The sequence below is a fragment of the Erpetoichthys calabaricus genome, chromosome 3 (assembly GCF_900747795.2).
Source record: "Erpetoichthys calabaricus chromosome 3, fErpCal1.3, whole genome shotgun sequence".
NCBI classification, from domain to species: Eukaryota; Metazoa; Chordata; class Cladistia; order Polypteriformes; family Polypteridae; genus Erpetoichthys; species Erpetoichthys calabaricus.
This window is the reverse complement of record NC_041396.2, coordinates 252,560,136-252,581,208: the sequence shown is the minus strand read 5'-3', so window position 1 is coordinate 252,581,208 and position 21,073 is coordinate 252,560,136. Positions and strand designations below refer to the sequence as shown.

Here is a 21,073-nt window from a genome sequence, read left to right as displayed (position 1 = left end):
CTATAGTTTGGACCTTTTGCTTGCTTCATTTTGACTTCTACTCTTGATTAAAAGTTTGGAAATGTTGGCAAACATCTTGGCAAATGCTAAGACAATTAACAATAATTTTTCAAGTTTCCTTTTTGACCTTTTGACCCTAGTTTGTTTAAAGACTACTCGTTGTCTCACACTTTCTGCCTTTCTCCATGTCCTCAGTAGATTTTTCTTTCTTTGTCCAGCATGGCAAACCATTCACTAAGATTATAATATTGGAGACCAAAGACAGGTCAATACACAAGATGCCAAATCAATTTCTAGGTAGAAGGGATCAAAATCAGAGTAAAGTCAGACAAAGTTGAACAAGTATTTTCAGACACATGTACAGCAAATAGCCATCTTTATATATCACGACAATGTTGTCACCAACCACACAGTATTGTTGTGTTCACATTCTACCAGAGAATTTAGAGCTCTGAGTTCTGAGGTTGTGCCTTCCCACTTCAGTGCACTTATGTGAATTTACAAACATGATGTCGCTGTTAATTTGTTACTTGGTCTGTAAAAAAAGCAATTCAAGATAAACTTTTTTTTTGTGAAAATAAATGTATTAAATGTGAATCACTTCACTCCAAAAATTGCATTTCTGACTACACAAGTTAAATTTATTTGTCTTATGTAATTGACTAAGGTGAAAGATCAGCATTACGTCACAATTCAGAGAATTTGGGTAGCTTTGTTTTTTCGGAATTGTCCGACATGTAACTCCGCAGTCGTAAAGTGTTTACATGGAAGCTCCAACTTGGAAACTCGTATTTACCGTCTGTCTGATAGCATGTGAATACAGCAAATTGCAGCAACCCAAAACACAAAATTGCAGCACCCATGAAAATAGCGACAAAAACAGACTATCACCAAAATAATGTTTTTCAAAAAATAAAAGAATGGAATGCTAAAACAAAATAAATAATGGGCTCCTGACGTGGGCATACTCAAATATTTAATCTATTGTCCCATTACAAGATTCATTTTTGGCTCATTGTCAGTATTCTGACAGACGCACTGATTTTCAGGTCAAGTATTCTATGACGCATTTTGGAATTCATAATTAACTCAATAATAGCAAGCTGCCTACGCCCTAAAGCAGCCCAAAACCATAATGCTTCTACCACCATGCTTTGCAGTTGAAATAAAGTACTTCTGTTCAAAAGTGGTTTTCGGTCTGTGCCATGTGTGACATTGCAGCAACTCAAAGACAAATTTGGCCTGATCTTTTTAAAACACTTCTTCAGAAGGCTTATTCTTAAACCTAAATGATCCCTGTCAGATGTGCATTTATGTTATGTTTTGAGAGCAGTGACCTCCCATAAACAGCACATCTGTGAAATTGTCTGCTGAAAACTGGCATGTGTATCATGCCATTCATTATGGGAAGATAACCCTTTAGGTTTTTAGTTATTAGTTTAAAATTCCTTTTCAAGCATCTCTCAGTCAGAGTGTGGCTGAATGTGACTGTGATGTGAAATATTGTAGAATGAGCTCACCTTTACATTCATTTCAAACTGTTTAATGAACTCTGCAGGACATCAACAAATAATAATTCTTTGCATTTATATAGCACTTTTCTCACTACTCAAAGCGCTCAACAATTGCAGGTTAAGGGCCTTGCTCAAGGACCCAACACAGCAGAGTCCCTGTTGGCATTTACGGGATTCGAACCAGCAACCTTCCAATTGCCAATGCAGATCCCTAGCCTCAGAGCCACCACTCCATTAACAATTCTCATGTTTATCAATAGCTGCACCTAAAACATCTTATTAATCTTGTTATCCTGATTTGGCACAACTGGTTTAGAAAATAAGGCAAGTTGTACACATGCATTTCTTGCCCCAGAATATTTTATCTGTTGATTTTTGTTGATTAGATAACTGCCGAGAACGTATTTCAATGTTTTGTATACAACATATACTACAGGTGGTGGAGACGCAACCCTTCTGGGACGATCCCAGTCTGGATGAATGAACAATTCATACCCCAGTGCAGTAGGTGGCAGTATTCCTTTGGATTGCTCCCAACATTGACACCCGCAGCGTTGCCTGGGAATTGTAGAGCACAAGAGCAACCTTGTTGGGGTCCTTGGGTGCTTATGTGCTTATGCTTACATAAGAAGTGCTTATGTGCAATATGGCAACACCAGAAGTACTCCCGGGTACCAGATATATGGAGCTGCTCTGCCTTATACAGGCAAGTCTGAGTTGCAAGGCAGTGGACAATGCTCAGCAAGGCAGAATGGGAGAGAGATGGGAAATTATTACTATTGCATGGCACAGTGTTGGACTGGCTTCAAAACATGTGAAGGTGTCTTTGTTTAATAAATATTTTTATTTTAACCAGGAACCGTGTGTTGTGGAATTGTGTCTTGCTTGGTGCTGCCCCCTAGTGGCCACAAGTACAAGTCAAGGGAGTACATAACATGCTAGTGAGGCCTCACCTGGAGTACTGTGTTCAGTTTTGTGTCTCCATATTACAAAAAGAGACATAGCAGAGATGGAGAAAGACCAAAGAAGAGCAATTACGCTGATTCCAGACTGAGAGGTATGAGCTATGAAGCTGTGAAGAGAGACTGAAGGACCTTAAGAGCTTAAGAAAGCAGAGATTAAGAAGGGACATGATTGAAGTGTTTAAAATTGTGAAAGGAATTAGCACGATAGGTTCCAATTGTTACTTTAAAATAAATTCTACAACAAGAATGCAAGGACATTGTTAAAAACTTGTTAAGAGTAAATTTTGCATAAATGTTAGAAGGTTTTTTTTCACTGAAACAACTATAGTTACATGGAATAAATTACCAAGTAGGGTGGTGGAGATTAGGATTTTAGGGACTTTCAACTCTCAACTTGATGTTATTTTGGCCAATCTAGGCAAATAGGATGGGCAAGCTAGTTAGGCTGAATGCTCTGTTCTTATCACAATATTTCTAAAGCTCTAACTCTAATTTGGCCTAGTGTGGGTAAGAGCCTAGGTGTGTCATGTGATGTACTAGTATGTGATGTCTGAAACTGGATGGATGGACCAACACAACATTATTTACTGAGGAAGAAACACTTGTTGAGTCTTGGAGAACTCACCTTTTCATTAATGAAAGGTTGTACCATCTAATCAGCCATTTCCTATCATAAGTTATATGTTTTATATGTATTTTATCCAATTCAGAGTGATGAAGTGGTGAAAACTACCCTGGCAGCATTAAGCCCAAATCAGGAATCAGCCCAGACTATGGCATCAGTGCATCACAAGGCACATTTCAAAATACATTCCAGGTCAGCCATAGTTAAGATTGCTAACAGATTGCAAGTTGCTGTTCAGAGTACAAGTCAAGATATGTTGTACGTAAACTGTATAATGCACTTGTGAGGCCACACCTATATATCTTACACAAACCATGTGCCATCTCTATAGAAAGCTCAGAGCACTACTAGGCCGAGTGCAGAATGATAAGTTATGAGCTATAAGGGAACATTAAAGAAGTTATTTATTTTCAAGTTAAGTATATATAGCTTCAAAAGTAAAACAACAGAAATATTATGGATTATGAAGTCTATTATAAGATGTACTGTATGTCAGCTGTTACTTCAAATAAGTTCTTTGTCAAGAACATGGAAGTACCAGTGAATTAAGAGAGAGATGGAACCAATTTCCTTTAAATGTTACTGAAAGAAGTATTTAGGATTTCATTACATCTTGACTTTATATTGGTAATGTTAGGAGAACAGGAAATAATGAGCTTATGAACATTTTTTACACTCTTTTAATAATATTCTTGCCAGTGCCCATCTCTTTGACCATCAAGTGCTAAGGTCTGAGCTGACACTGCTCTGCTGCGCCTTGTGTTAATCTCATAGATGGTAGCCAACAGAAGAGGAAAAATGACAAGAGTGGCTGGCTCTGCGCCCTTTACAGGTCAATGAAAATCAACTGCAAGGATTGGGAGACTGATGTCTCCTCCTCCTCCATATTGTGATCCCCTGCTACACAATATTACCCACCTTTATAAAGTCCTGTTACGACAAAGAACATAATGTATGCTCGTCCATGTCCACTGATGGTGTTGGGGACAATCATCAGCAATGAGCATCTGAACCTCGGCGACATGCCAAAGCCCAGACCGCTGACCGCTAAGAAGAGGGAGGAAAAAAATGAGAATGACTGATTGAACATCATTTTAAATGGCATCAAGAGTGAAACTTGGGCACAAAGGCCCCTAGTTCAGAATGTAAGTGGATGAAAGAATGAGAGAAAGAGAGAGAGACAAAAGAATGAAGAAAAGTGGGAAGGAAAGAGAGACAGAGAAGGGAACAAAGACACAACTGGGTGTTATTCTAGGACATGGAAGTCATAATTAAGATGGCATACTATCATGCTTCTGACATAACTCACCAGCCAGAGAAAACAATGAGTAGATTTTCTGATGTTCATAAAGAGGAAGATGATGGATGAATGCAAAGTACAATCCTACAAAGGATAAACTGGTTAGAATTCAAACATATAGTCAAGATATGCAAATTCCATATCAAAAATACATAGCGACAAAGCAATGGAATGCATGTCCCATGTGAGAAGAACACACAGACAGACACACAATTACTGCCAACAAGCACAAGGATGTTTAGAAAGGGTTACAACCACAATTGTCTCTAAAAAGTGCCAATAGTACAATAATGACTGGGGCGTTCAGTGTCAATAAGAAAGATTCTCTCTGATTCAAGTGATGAGTTGTCTAATGGAATACTTTTTTAAAGTAGGTAAGGATTAGGCACAAGGAAAGCAAGAGGCTTATTTAGTGCTCCAGAGGCAGCCTAAATAGAATGATTGTTTCCTGCTGTGGTGTTTTATCACTAAAAGTGAGAAACTAGGAGGAGTAACTCCTTGTTGTGCAGCTAATATCATAGAAGCAGTTTTGGGGAAGTGACCTGAAGAAACAGAACTTGGTTGAGATAATGGCAACACAGAAATGAAGCAGTTTTAAAGAGTGTCACGCACGCGCATTTAGGGAGCCACGGAAGGACCCAAACTGTTACGTGAAACCGCAGGCCAGAAGGGAATGGCGGAGTACTAACCTCTCTCTCTTTGTTTTCGGCAGAAAGAAGGAAACACCACTGCCATGAAGCCACCTCCAGTAACTAACCACACAATATCACTTCCGCATTCCCTCTGACGTCAGCATCCCAGCATCCATCTTGGTACCTTCCCAGCAGCCTTCACTTTCATTTCCGGTCCTCCTCAATAAAGACTCCCTCATTCCGCCATCTTGTTGTCTGATGTACATTGTTGTGAACAATTATTCTGACCAAGATTTATTATTTACAGTATACGGGGCTGGAAAACCCCAACCCTTTATGCTTGTTGTGTCTTCTTTTTACAAGAGGTAAATCAGAAGACTCCACCGTAATAAAATGACACATGTCTATGTCCGTCCGGTTGCTATGTCTCTGTCACTCCAAAAGATGGTGCATTACAAACATTTTTAGCAATGAAATACATTGCATTTGTCATTCAAAAAATATTAACACGTCTTTTACAAATCCCAAACCAAATGGCTTATAACAGAGACATATGCATTTTATGGTGCTCAGCAAACATGAACACTGAGGTCTACATTGATTACTTAGATCTCAAATCACCTTAGTAACACAGCTAATTTCACAATAAATGTTATAATGTGTTATTTTTTTTTTATTTTTGATGCCTTCCCTTACAAGGTCCGAGTACATGCTGTACATGAAATACAGGTTTTGGACTCCAAGGATTATGATTTTCACATTCATTTCTTCCATTATACAATATGTACAAAGTTTAATTTTGTTCATATCTTATCACACCATACCGTACCATTTATAGTAGAGTGTTGACCGTTGCCACAGTGATCTTTCCTAGAGTCACCTGCAAGTACTCAACTTGTTACATCATTCAGAGTGCTGGTACAGCACTTTTCTATTCTGAGTATCTGATATCAGGGTTCTAGTTTTACTGTGCGTTGTGTTATTTTGATTTGCCTATTCCTGGCAACAAATTAATATTTTTCTGGTTAAAAGACTTAGGTTTTTTGCTTAGTGTTTTACGCTTGACAACTGGTGGGGTGTCTTTTCTAGTTGTGACTCTTGCCCGTTTTTGTGCCCATGTCTCATCATATAATCCATTTTCATTAAAATCTTTTTACTGTCTCATCTTGAGTCAATACACAAGAGGAACAAATTGCCAACTAAATTGAAAGTCTTTATTCTAAAATCGATACAAAATAAAACATTAATCATTTTTGTTTTTCACAAGTCTTTCCTTTGTTTTTAATAAAACTAGGGGGCTTCACCCCCTGCTCGCTTCACTTGTACATCCCACCCCAGCACTACGCACCAAACACTTTTCGTCTCTGCCGCTCGCGTTATGAAGAGGGTGGCTAAACGCACCCCAAGGAGACGCGATCGCTCCGCCGACACACCCTCTTAAACGATGATACAATGGAAAACACATCGTTTTTTTTTTTACCTCTACTTTGCTCAATCAGCTGCTGGATGCTGCTGCCGTGCCGCGTGATCTGCATTTCGCACAACGCACTTCTGTCATATCATCTATGTTCATATATTCGATCTCTTTGACCTTTTACCTTTTCATCAATATCACATTGAATTTTGATTCCATGTTTGGAATTACATCGTGACAACGCAATGTATAACTGCCTGTGAGTGAATATCATTTCTTTCTCTCTACAAGAAATGTGTCTGACATAATCACACAGGACTTTTCCAAATCTCTTTGCATAAGCTCTTGTCTCGCGGGGCTTCCGGCCCTGGGTGTGGTTACATTGCTTGGCACGAAGACTCGTCTCGTGGGACGTGAAAGTGCCTCTGAGACAATCATGTCTCGTCTCCTTCCAAGAATAGAGAGATGTTTGGATATAAATTTAAAGCATGCTACAAAAAGCTCAGACTGTTCCATTGTGGTGCTGAGGTGTCACCTGCTGCACTTGGGTCCCAATCCAGGTGGTTTGTTGTGTGGTGGGTATAGCAACACACTATCAGAGCTATTACCACATGCCACCAAATGTTATAAAAGACTATGTCCCACAAGACTCAATCTTTTATCAGTGCCCATCAAAACAATGCAAAAAATTGCATCACCCATCAAACACTAATCAAAATGGTGATGAAATGATGACACAAAAGTAATAAAAATAAACCCCTAAAACAACAGAATTAACAAATACAGAAATTACATAAATTTAATCAGGACAATAACCAGCAAGAAGTGACATGAGGTATAATCATGGCGTCAGTCCCATTCCCTGTAGCTATTACAGTACAGAAATGCCAGAGATCATCTTATTATGGAGGAAAGAAATCAACCACCTCAGAAACAGTTATGGTCAGCTAGAACTTTAAATTATTTTCTCAGCTGATTTGGACAAATCCTCATCACATGTAAATGGTACTTCACGTATCCACATATGTAAGCCTACATACCCTTAAGTCAGTTTCTCAGAACATCTCACTTCATCACCCAGGTGTCGCGCCATACGGCAGCCTTACCAAAGGCTCCCTTTCTCTTTTTTAAAATTTATTTAGAATTATTAATGGCTTTAATGCACTTAATTAATGTTTTTAATTAGTAATACTAAGATTTGTCCTCTGGCTTGTTATCATACGTTTTTTAATGTATTTGTAAACTAAACTGAAGGGTTGCTGCTGTCAATGCAGACCCATGCATCAGCCCACCTCAACTGCCTCTCAGATAAGCTGTGAACTTGAGAAATGTCACATGGTAAGCATAAGAGATCTAATGGCTGCCTATATCTATAACATCAGAGAATATGAAAGAGTGAAAAAATGTAAAGTGGGATAAATTAAATGTTCATATATTTACTTGATAGCACTGCCATCACTGCTGCCTCAATTGCCTTGTTACACCCTATTGGAAGAGTTACTCGTCTGAAAATAAAAATGATGAATATCCGTGGCAAGGATAAAAGTTACAAGCCTATCTGGTGTAGAACAAGGCGAAGTTCCGTAGAGAGGCCTAAAGTAAGCTGGAAAGGTTTCAGACCCGGGCTGTCTACATATAATAAGAAATATTTGACTGCTTTTAAATAAGTTGTTTGAACTGTTATACCTCATAGCGAATTATGGCAAGTTCAGGTACTGTGATATTTGGGTACTGGAAAGAACTGTCTCACACCTCATATATCAGAAGATATTTTAATGCTGGATGTGTTTCATTAGACTGAGTGAAAAAAAGGAGGAGGGCTGGAGATTTTTGTGAATGTGCAATGACGAAAAAGGGAGAACAGTATAATTAAAACTAAATGTGTGATCCAGGCAATGAAGTACAGACTGAATTCGTCCATGTCAATGCCCAGTCATTCTGACTGACTCAGCAACAGAAATGATTAATTCTGTACCAATATCTTTCTAATAAATCATTCCTAATGCTGGTGACTTCAGAGAAGGAGCCAAGTCCTAATAGGCCTGTTCCTTTCGTTGACACTGCTCTATCCAAATGTTAATGCCTTTCAATAGAAACCTGTGGCAGAATCCTCACCTCTTGTTACTGCCACTTACAAGCCTGTATTGACAGTAGCCGCTCTCTGCAATCCAAGCCAGATGTTTTTATGTGCGACTGGGGGGAATTGTTGTTTGTTTTTATCATATTTATTTTTTGGAGCTTCTGTAAAATTTTAATTTCCCCTTGGGGACAAATAAAGTATAACCGGTCTAATCTATTGTGATAGACGGCCAGGAGCCCTGCCCCGCCAGGATGCCTGGAGGAAGGAGGAACCGGAACAGCGGCACCTCTTTTTCCTGGATATCCGGCCGGTCCTTGATCCCTGAGGGACAGCACTTCCGGGACACCAGGAAGTGCTGACAAACCAGGGATGGTTTATGCCCGGAGTGCTTCCGGGTGCAAGGGCAGCACTTCCGCCACACTGGGGAGTGCTGCCGGAAGTCAGTCATCAGACACCTGGAGAACATCCGGGGCTGAATAAAAGGGGCCACCTCACTCCATTCAGGAGCTGCAGTCAGGAGGAAGAGGACAGAGCTTGGTGGAGAGGAGTGGAGGCGGAGAAGGACCTTGAGAAGGACTCGAGAGGGTGATTGGTGCAGGGGCAGCGTGTGCTGTGTACGGGACCTTATTGTTCACTAAACATGTGCTTTTTGTAATCAAGGAGATGTCTGTCTGTCTGTGTCCGGAGCTGGCTTCCACACTATCTATAATCTAACAGAATGTCATCTCCCATTGTTGTTATTCATTTACTAATGATTTAGTTTTGGTTCGTATAGGATTAAGTATATTCACTTTGAATTTGCCCAAAAATCAGTTGTATTTGTCATGTTGCCAAAATGTATTATACAGACCTCATTTGTTTAGTGCTACCCTGCAAAACATTGAGAGCTATGTGCATGGTGTAAGTCAGCATGTGCAAAAATGTTAATTCAGTTGTCAGAAAGGTTCCTTCAGTGGTGAAGAATAAAGGAAATAGTTTAAAAATAGAAGTTTAAGTGGATGATAAAATTGGAAACTGATTATCAGGTGAATCCTGAGTTTCATTTACGAAAAAGACTGTTCAAATATTTAGATCAAATAGCTTACACATCATTCAGTAATTGTACACAGGCACAACTCGTAGAAAGGACAAGCATATACATACGAATTAGGGATGCTGCAACTTTTGAAAATGAGAAAACAAGCTGTTGTTGACCAGATGCAAATGGCTTTGTATGAAGGAAGGTTGAGGATGCAAGGAGGTCTACTGAAAGGGAGACTGCATAGTGAAAGAGCTAGAAAAGGTCAGAGATACAGACCCGTGGCAGATGAAATAAGGGCAATAATAGTGGACCATGTCATAAACTATAGTCTTATGGTGGCAAAGGCTGGTCAGAGAGTACAGCCTAATATGGACTGCTCAACAATGTCTTCAATCATCCAAACATTCAGAAGAGAAAACAGGTGTGTAATCTTTCAAAACTTTCTTAGTATGTATTCCAAGTTATTTTGAAGAAAACAGCACAGTAATGTGATCTATTTTAGCATTGCAGTAAAATTTGTCATCAGTCTGTATGTACTATGTATTTAGGACTGCACGTTGTCCAAATCCTGGTGGCAGAAGAACATTTTTCATACCTCAACAAGACCAAGAGATCTGCAATATGGTCATAGTGAATAATGCCATCAGACAGAGTGCCATTATAGTAGACAATGAACTTCATCCAAACATCAATTGTGTCAGTCTCTCAACAATAGACAGAGTACTGAATACAAATCTGATGTCAACAAAAGGGTGCTGTTTGAAAGGAACAGAGACAGCAAGTGATGTGATGTAGACCAGTAGACTTGGCCAGACCAGCAGGAGCGGCAGGACAACCCCAAAAGTAGAACTGGCCTTGTTCTTTCCAACATACTGTAACTACCTAAAATACTGTATTTTTACTGTAACATACAACTTAATTTCTTTCATTTTTTGTTTGATTGTGTGTGTAGCATTGTAATTTTTCGCAATTTTCACCTTACAAATGTTACAGTATTCCTTTCTTGCAAAAAAATGGCAATGTGGTAGAACCTTGTAATGGTTTCTAGCTTAGTGTTTCCCAAACTCGGTCCTGGTGACTCCCTATAGCTGCAGGTTTTTGTTCCAACTAGATTCCTAATCAGTGACAACACCTGGTAGCACTGATCTCATTTAACTGGTATTATTTTTCTTTTATTCTACATACAGAACACCACAGCAGCATGAATTTTACATTTATAAGACATTTTGAAATATTTCTGCTTTTGCTATAGATTTAAATGCTTAACTCTCTTTTGTTGATTTAATTATATTTTGCCCTTTCTCTGTGCAGTTTTTCCCTTTCGTTGTATCTTATTAATGACAATTAAAAATGAGTAGATTAGTTTTCTAATTTCTATATTGTTCCCAAAACACAAAACTTGGGAAATAACACATCACTTAATTAGCCCTGGGGGGTATTTTCCGTACGTCACTTAAATCATCCGAGATCAGATGCCTCATCCTGAATGAATTAATGCCAGTGAAACTCATCCGGGATAAGTCGGTTTTTCAAACGCAGCTGTGTGGTAGATTAGTGTAGCTGGATCTAATCATACGAGATGAATGCGCGCGCCCGCGCTGAGTGAAAAGCCCATATATATTGAGTCTAGAAAACATGATCAGCAAGTCTTTGATAGGCTGTAACAAAATGACGAAAGAACGGGAGCATTTTTTTTTTCACACAAGTGGAGCAAGACCTTTTATTCGAAGGACATGAAGAATTTCAAGATTTAATATGCACAAGGGGTAACACTGCAAAAAGCAGCCCAAACCAGAAAAGACGGCTGGCAAAAAGTGGCCAACAAATTAAACGCGTGTGCATTGTACTTACTGAAAGCAGAGATTCATTTCCTATGTGTCAGATTAATTATTATTTAATATGTCATAATTCCAGATCAAATGTGAGTACAAAGAGAACACGGGAACAGGTTAAAATGAAGTACAAGAATATACTTCAAACTGGTAAATATTGGTATATATAACTATTTAAAGAACTGTTGACATAAAGAATCATATATAATGTAAAGAACATTAATTTTAAAGCTAATAAGAAGGCAGACAAGCAAAAAACAGGTGCCACGCGGTCCAGACCTAACCCCATGCAGAAGAGTTGGCTCTCCAGCAAAATGCCCATTGCCCTGTTTCTGAGGGCATTCCGGGGGAAGCTCCTCCTCAGAACCAGTGGCAGGATGCAGTGGTCACTTCATTTCAGGTAAAGGATGGTCATTGCATATATTTGTCCTCAATGTGTGCCATAGGTAGGTTCCATATAGCCCTCTTTTTTGTTGGGTCAGTTGCAGGGAATATCATATCCCTAGAACCTGTGTCTGACCAACGAGATATTGACGAAGGTCGAATATTTGATGAGGACACTGTCTGATTATTCATCAGGAGGAGAGGTACATTTTCCAAATAATGTTTGATCGAACTCCACTGTGATCAGTCCCATGTGCCCCAATCACATTTGGAAACCCTGGGTAATGAGAATGTTAGGCTGATTGTGAGATTCTTTATGGAACTGTGGGTGTTTTTACCTGTGCATTACCTACCTGCAATGGCATGAAACGCCTCTTTTGTCTGCACACTCAGGTGTCTGGGAAACACAATGAAAACCCGAAGGAAATATTTCAGAGCCAAACAGACTTTACGAATTGCCTGGCAAACTGCACTTTTAGATAAGATTTTCTGCATTGCCTACAGTATATACAGTATATATACAAAAAACCTCAAAGCAATGCATACTGTCTGTAGGGTTATGAGAGCCCGACTTCGCCAAGTTTGACTTCAAATATAAGGTCCTAATAAATTTTTGAGGTACAATATTCCCCCTCAGCTACAGCGGTATCTTTCGAAAAGAATTTCCTCCGGGACCAATAAAGGATCTTGCCGATCGCACAAACCCCTCTCTATATGAAATTCTCTTCTTATAATTTGTGTACCGATATCAATTGGTCGCTCATTCATGAACGGCGAAGTCATGACTAAATGAATTCCATACACGGACACTGATTAAGGGTGTGAGCTAATCCTTGTTTACATCGAACAAAGCTGCTCCAAGCAGGTTTGAGGGTTAGGATGTGTTGCTATGACAACACATCCAGCAAGAGTTTCGAAAAACCGACAGATCCAGGATCACGCCAAATCGTCAACAATTACATCCGGCTAAATGAGTAATCCACGTACGAAAAATACCCCCCAGGAGTCCAATTAAAAACAGAAGCTGGTTGGAACAAAAACCTGCAGCCACAGTGTGCCCACAGGACTGAGGTTGGGAAACACTGAGCTAGAACATAAGTACATGTGGTTTGGCGCACAAGCACATTCAGCTGGCTATAGAGAAATGAGAGAGAAGTGAAGTAAATTGAGCAACATTCGATCAAATGTGAATCTTAAATACTTCCATAGTATATTTACATGTTGACAACATTACTAAACATTCTGACTGGCATGTCTCTACACAATGGTTCAGAGATTTCACATTTTGGTGTCATTGACTAAATAGCTGACAAGAGAATTGCATTTTGAAACTTGAACAAAAGGTTTAGAATGAATTACGGTGGTACCTCGGTATACGTCTTTAATCCATTCCAGATCCTTGGACTTATACCAAACGAATTTTTCCCATAAGAAATAAAGGGAAAATGATGACTCCGTTCCCATGAAAAAAATCCTATTGTTATTGGCATATTATACATTGATGGGGTTGTATAAAATAATTTAAACACTGCTTAATACTAAAATACATAAATACAAAAGCAATTAGATGAAATAAATTAAAATTTAACCTCACTTTACCTTGCTGAGAAGAGTCGAGTGCCTGCTAAGACTGCTCTTTCCAGTCTTTTAACCTCCTTTTTATCTTCCACTATTTCTCGATCCATCTATCCCTCCGTTCCTGGTGCCGACCCATATATATACATTGCAACGCCTTAATCACATGCCACAGGAAGCCAATGAAGCAATTGAGAATGATCGCACCCACACGTGCAGGTGCAATTCGCTCCAACTACCTCATTAACTCCCCGCGGTCGTGCAATCGCACTCACGGAGAGCGACGCAGCTATACGGATTTAAAACCTGGCCCTTTTTTTTGAAGTCGCGGACCCGCTATAGATAGATAGATAGATACTTTATTAATCCCAATGGGAAATTCACAACCACAGGCAGTCTTGGCTTTGTCTCAAGAGAGGTAAACAAGGATAGCACAGAGTGTTCTAGCACGCAAGTTGTATTCCAAACAAAGGTTGTATACCAAGCAAAATTTTTTGCGCCCAAACAGGACTTATACCAAGATGGACTTATTCCAAAGCGGACTTATACCGAGGTACCACTGTATTTTATTTTCCTGGTTACCCAAATTATTATGCAGCAGTGTGTATAAACTGCTTTGAGAAATGCGCAGGTAACTGAGAGAACCTCAGGACTGTTTACAGAAACTGTCCAAAGCAACCGAGAAAAACTATAAATAGCCCTTGCTGATAGGAGTGGAATCCTGTCAAATCAATTTCAACTTGAGTGCCAGAGATTGATGTGTGCATTGATATATTGAGGAGAACCCTAAAGAGTAGTCAAAGGCAGCAGTGAGGGTCAATACACAAGATGGCAGTAACAATCATCAAAGGTGGAAAGGAAAAGCAAAACACAAAGTGAAAATGATGCCAAGTACAAAAGCAGAAAGCTTCCCCTAAATGATTTTCTATTGCATCTGTTGTTTAAAGTTTAAAGTTGGGACACCATTTTAAAACACCAGCACAAAGACTTTGCATACCAAAATGGGTGCACCCATGCCAAAACAACAATGCAATGGTTTCAGTAACCAGAAAACATGTGAACAATAAGTAATAAGTATTAATAATACATAAAAACAATTCAAAGTGAAATACACACATCTAAATCATGTTCTTGACAAATGTAAACCATGGAAAAGGACTGTAGTAGAGCTAGAGACAAACACAAGGTGCTATGGACTCGTAGAGTATTAATTTTTTTACAACAGATGAAAATGCTTTTACAACAAAAATCCAGAATATAGTCAGAAGGCTGAATGGGGAAATACTCACTAGCAGATCTAAAACAAATTAGAATAAAGTTGAAATGGGAAAATAACTCATTTGACAAATATGCAGCATGAGTGAGCCAATGTTCTGTTTGATTACGGCTTGCAGGCTAAACTACAAAAAATCTTCCTCAAATGCATTAACTCCTTGGCAGCTGTAAGGAAATATCACGCTATGTGTATTCATATTAAGTTGCTTCCTTATTGACTGTTTCTCATGTGTGATTTTTGTTAAAGGTATCACAGTATTTTTAAATGTTGAACTTGGGTGCTCTGTCCACTGTTTAAAAAGTTGGTATGTTGCTACTGCTAACATGAAGTGATATGAATTAATGTAGTTCATAAAAGGCACTATATAGTACAGGACTGATTGATTTGCACCATACAGTGTGTTGCATGTTGATTAGCACATGCGAATTTTACTGTACTGTGCACATGAGACAATAATGAGTCAATAATGACACTATAAACCACATAATATAGCAGTAGGAAGGACTTTATGCCCCTCACCTGTTCCAAAGAGTGTTCCAAATCCTAGTCCCATCATGAACTTGGAATACTTGAATTCATCATTTTTGCTAAACAGGAAACGGGTCAAAAAGTATGGAAGCAGGCGAGTGCTCACATGCTGAAGAGCTAAGAAAGACAAAAAAAGCTAAGATCAATAATGAAGTCACAACAGAACTGCACGTTTCATGTTTAGTATAAAAACAATAGCATAGAAACAATATTCAAAGGTTTACTAACTTAGTAACATTCCAATGGTCAGTTCATAAAGATCCACATTTTGTCACTGATGGAATTTTGTCATTCTACAAGCCGTTAAGTGACCTAATGTCAGCAGACCAGAACATGACACATGGTTTACTATATTTACAGATCAGCCATAACATTAAAACTACTAACGGGTAAAATGAAAAACATTGATTATCTGATTACAGTGGAACCTGTCAAGGGGTGAGATATATCAGGCAAGAGTCAGTTCTTGAAGGTGGTGCGTTGGAAGCAGGAAGAATGGGCAAGTGTAAAGATCTGAGCGATTTTGACAAGGGCCAAACTCTGATGGCTAGATGACTAGGTGAAAGCATCTCCAGACAGGTCTTGTGTGGTGTTCCTGGTATGCAGTAAATAGCACATATTGAAAATGATCCAAGGAAGGACAATGGGTGAACTGGTGACAGGGTCATGTAATATGGAGATTAAAAGTGAACATGGTCTCCCAAGTAAGGCCTTATTATTGTGGTATATACAGTAATTTAACCGTAGCCTCCCTTTGACTTGTACTCAACAAACTGTATCATCCCAGTAGCCATCGTAATGGCTTCTGAACACCGTCTGGATGTAGAAAGTGTAGAATTCACTGCTATTCCTATATACATCTCCTAAGATGTACTTTTAAATTTCAAAACTCCCATTGCGTGTTTACATCTAAAAATTTTACTTCCTACATAGGACACTTAACATATGCTTAAAACAAACTTAATCTGCACAAGCCTTCATTCTGTAATGAATCATTTAGTTTAGCAGCATCTGCAAACTTAACCACTTTGTTATTTATAGTCTGATTCAGGTCTTTTCTATGTATTGAAAAGAGAAGTCGCTCCAAGACCCTTCTCTGAGGGACACCACTTTTAACATCACCTAATTCTGAAAATCCTCATTTCACCATAAATCTTAGTTTGTGGCGTTTACGCCAATTTTGTATCATCTACACACCGTGCCCTGAATTCCCACTTGTTTTAGGACTTTGAAGCCATGCCTATCAGCTATGTGACACAATTACTGATACTGCTGGCCACTTCCACCTGCATTAGACTTGGTTTAGGGCTTGGTTCAAGCAGGTTAGAATGATGGATGAATGTGTAGCAGGGCTCAGATGGAATGAGTCTGCTATGAAGAAGAGTCACTTATTCTTCCTGAATAGTCACTTGCACTGATGTGGTTCTCCTTTGGCTTGACTGGCTAAGAAAGTTGCAAACATACTGCATGTTTGTGTCTTAGGATCTGTCATGGTATGGATGGATGTGTCTAAGCCAATTATACATGGAAGACAACATCTCCAAATATAATTTTTGGCCTAAAGCCCTGATGAACACACCTTCACATAATCCCCTTTCTTTCTGTATTGATGGTAGTATGCCTTTTGCTGCCATACGGCATTCTTCCTTCTCCTTATTTGTATGAATAACCTTTGTGTGGCTGTGGGTGGAACCCAGTTTGTAAAACATTCTGTCATACAGTTTTGTCACTGCTCAGTTCAGCAGTTGCAAAACAGCATCAGTGACCGATGCACGTCAGCAGGGTTTCCAACAATGTTGTATTAGACCACAGGTGTCAAACTCCAAGCCTGGAGGGCCGCAGTGGCTGCAGGTTTTCATTCTAACCCTTTTCCTAATCAGTGACCAGTTTTCACTGCTAATTCACTTTTTTCCCCTTTTATTTTAACAGCCATGTTAGAAGGATTCAGTTCTCTGAATTGATTTGTTTCCTCATTAAATGACAGCCAAACAGAAATGAGATGTGAAACGAGCCAACAGATGACCAGCTTAAACTGGGGCTTCAAACTCCAACAAGTTTCTTTAATGAGAAGCCGATGCTTGCTTGCTTGCTTTTATTTAAACCCGTTATTTAATTCCACGGCTTGTTGCTCCTCTCGTTCTGCAGCAGCAGACATTTCCAAAACTGTTGATTTTCTGTTTTTTGTAAGAACATCGTCAAAGTGTTTTGAGATATTAACCTTACTGAGACCATCACCTTTCTTTATTTTCAGATATTGTGTGATGTGGCGGCTTGTTTTGTCTCATTATTGTTTGGCTGGTAATTAAGGAAAAAAACTAAAGGGCCTGAGTCAAGTTAATTAAAAAAAGTAATTAGCAGCAAAAATTGGTCACTAATTAAGAAGATGGTTAGAATGAAAACCTGCAGCCACTGCGGCCCTCCAGGACTGGAGTTCGACACCCCTGTATTAGACTGATTCACTTTGAAGAATACAACGCTGGTGTTAGCTCCAAATTCATTTTAGAATCCTTTAAGTGCATTTTATTATAAGAACCTATGAATGACTCAGAATCACTTTTTTGTGCCAACACTTAATGTACAGGAATTTGACTTTGTAGATTTGGAGCGTTTTATAACAGAACACAACATTACATACAAATAATCTAAATAGCATAGGTTAAAAAGAAAAACTTCATACCAAGCTGCAGAATAGTACAATTATAAAGGGGATGTGCAAATGATGATGTGCAAGTGAAAATGTGATTGAGTAATGTGTATGCACATGCCCAGACATATATGTACATATACTGTACAAACACACACACACCCCTTCATACAGTATATGACAAAATACATGAATATACAAAGAAGACAGGCTAAGTTACTGGTTTGAGAGGGCTAAGGCTCTGGGAAGTTAGTTTTTGGTTTAATTGACCTGATCGTTTACCATAGAAGAGTGACGACCTGGGTGAGATGAGTCCGTAGTGATGCTTTTCACATGGTTAGTGACACAAGATGTATTCAGGTCTGTCACAGATGGAAGAGTACAGCAAATTATTTTTTTCAGCAGACCTCACAATATGCTGTAATTTATTTTTGGAGTGTGCCGCTGCTGAACCAAACCAGACAACAACGGAGAATGTGATTACACTTTGGATTGGCTGGGAAATATTTAATTTCTTTAGTTTGCGTAAGAAGTACAATTGTTGCTGAGCCTTTTTTGTGATGGAAGTAGCGTTAATAATCCCAGCTGAGAGTGTTTGTGATAGTTGTTCCCAAAAATTTGAACGATTCCACCATATTGACTACAAAATCAAACTCATTAATTTCTAGTGGAAGAGGTTGTAACTGCTGTTTGCGAAAGTCACATACCATTTCCACTGTCTTAGAGGTGTTGAGCACTAGGTTGTTGAAAGGACACCAAGATGCAAGACAAGATATCTCTGATCTATGAGGTGTTTCATTTCCATTAGTAGTTAGTCCAATAATGGTGGTGTCATCAGCGAACTTAATGATTTTAATTTAAGGATCAATGAACCTGCAGTCATCAGTGCAAAAGGAATATAGCAGGGGGGAAAGTACACAGTTTTGAGGGGCACCTGTGCTAATATAGAGACAGTCTGAGAGGAGGGAGCCAACACGAATGTATTGTTTCTGGTTTATCAGAAAATTGTAAGGATTCAGTTCACTCTATAGAAGTTTAGTTATTTATTAACAACTCAGGGACAATGGTGTTAAAAGCTGAACTGAAGTCAACAAACAGCATTTTGGTACAAGTTCCTTCACAGTCCAGATACTCCAGCACCAAGTGAAGGATCTATTTGCTTGATATGGAAACTGAAGAGGGTCGAGATCAGTAACAGCAACAAACTTCAGATGGGTTAGAACAAGCCATTCAGTGATAATAGTGATAACAAAGAATTCTTATATTACATTTTGATCAGTCAAAAATTACATTTCATCCATGTACAGTGCTACACAAAAGAGAGTACACAACATAAAAGGAATGTATTTTGAGACATTTGGATATTGTATATGATATACTAAATGTAGAGAAGAGCCAAGCAAAATGACACCTTTTATTGGCTAACTAAAAAGATTACAAGATTGTAATCTTTTTAGTTAGCCAATAAAAGGTGTCATTTTGCTTGGCTTTTCTCTACATTCATAATGGCTAACACGGTACAACACCCTAGTACTACTGATATACTAAATGAAATTCAGTTTATTTTTGTATAGCACTCATCACTGACTGCAAGTGCAGAGAGCTGATACATGATTATATTTTTTCAGCAATATTCATAGGTAAAGATGATCTCATTTAACACATAACAATGAAAATTACTCTTTGTAATTACTTTTTTAACAGAAATGTCAGAAACGAAATTGTCTATTGTGAAATGAATAGGTACAACATTAGCTTGAGTAGCAGATGTTACAACCTTGGCAGAAGTAACTGTCCATCAGTCTCCTATTTTGACTTGGAAGCAACTTCTGACCACTGTTCCTTATAAACCTCCTTCAACTTGATGATGATGGAGGACCTTTTGCATAATTTGCCCATTTCAAAATTCCTCACACCATTTTTATGGGGTTAAGATCTTGGTTTTGACTTGGCCACCATAGCTCTATACTTCTTTCAAAATGTAGATACACCTCTTCACCTCATTCATTGGTCAACAGTCCTGTCTCCAATTCAAAAACCTGTATTCTGAATATCCAGAAGTATTTATTCAACAATATTTTAGCAAAAAATGCACAGGTTTTTCCCACCTGGATAACTTCATATGTGGATTATCCAACACAAGTAACAATATATTTTTTTCATAGACATTTTTACATTGTTTCTCGGTGGTACAGTATTGGTCTCCACAGACATCTATTCTATCAGAAACAGTGTTATATCCATTCTCCATTAAAACATGAAATTAAATTTTTCTCAGTCAACACTACAAACTACATGGGGTAAATATCATACAAAAATACTATTTTTGGGCTGGGTATCCTTTTTAGCATTTCAAACAAGAACACGTATCTTAACCCAGTGATGTATTAATTTGCTTTTCTCTGCACAGCATCTTAATTTGCTATACCTTAGTAGCATGGTGCCCAAAACTGCACACACTACTCCATTGAACATTAACGCAAGACACGAAGGGCCACAACATTCAGAAGCCTGGCCCATCCAAATCATGAGACATTATTTTGCACCTGCTTAAATGATGAGGCACTGTGGTCAATGTCGAGTGAATACTGAAAGCCCATAGGTGAATAATTTTGAAAGACACTCGTAAAGTCCCACTATTGGTGTTATTACTCTATGTCAAGCCCTCATTAATCCATCCTTGTTTTGGTAGTTTGCTTTCAATACTTTGGAGTAATGTCAGATTGTCATGTTCATGCCATCATGAATTTTATTCTAAGGAATTAAAAAAAAGCCATCAAAGGAAAATCAAAATGCAACTAACAAATTCTACTTAAAGGAACCTAAATTTGATGAAGCAGGCCATACCATGTATCTCAAACCTAAGTTACTGGAAAAATAGTAGGGATGCACCGATACCACTTTTTTGGAAAACGAGTACAAGTACGAGTACTTGCATTTCAGTTCTCGCCGATACCGAGTACTTGCCGATACCGAGTACTTAATAAAAACATGATTTAAATTTACAGGTAACAGCTTTAGTCATATAACTTAACAAAAAAAAACAAGAAACTCTCGTCTATCCACTGGGAGGTTAGGCTAATTAGCGTCACGGGGCTAACACTGCTTGTCCAAATATCCGTGGTGAAACTAAACGCAGAGGAGGCTTGCAGTAGGCTGTGGATATGTTTTTTCACGGAGTCGTGTAGTTTAGGCAGCTCCGTGTCAGTCATGTAGCGGCGGCTTGGGACATCATATCTGGGCTCCAGAACATGGAGGAGACGCAGGAATCCCACATTTTCTA

At 38.7% G+C, this 21,073-nt stretch overlaps 1 protein-coding gene across 1 annotated transcript in view; it reads right to left on the bottom strand.

The window, feature by feature from the left end:
• The window catches only part of dcst1 (DC-STAMP domain containing 1), a 75,193-nt gene that overhangs the window by 28,118 nt on the left and 26,002 nt on the right, over positions 1-21,073 (bottom strand). The window contains exons 2-4 of the mRNA XM_028796197.2: positions 15,138-15,263; positions 4,414-4,488; positions 4,023-4,151 (exon numbers count right to left, since the gene is read on the bottom strand). Coding sequence (XP_028652030.2) covers positions 4,023-4,151; positions 4,414-4,488; positions 15,138-15,263 — 330 coding nt within the window. The remainder of the gene's footprint in view (positions 1-4,022; positions 4,152-4,413; positions 4,489-15,137; positions 15,264-21,073) is intronic.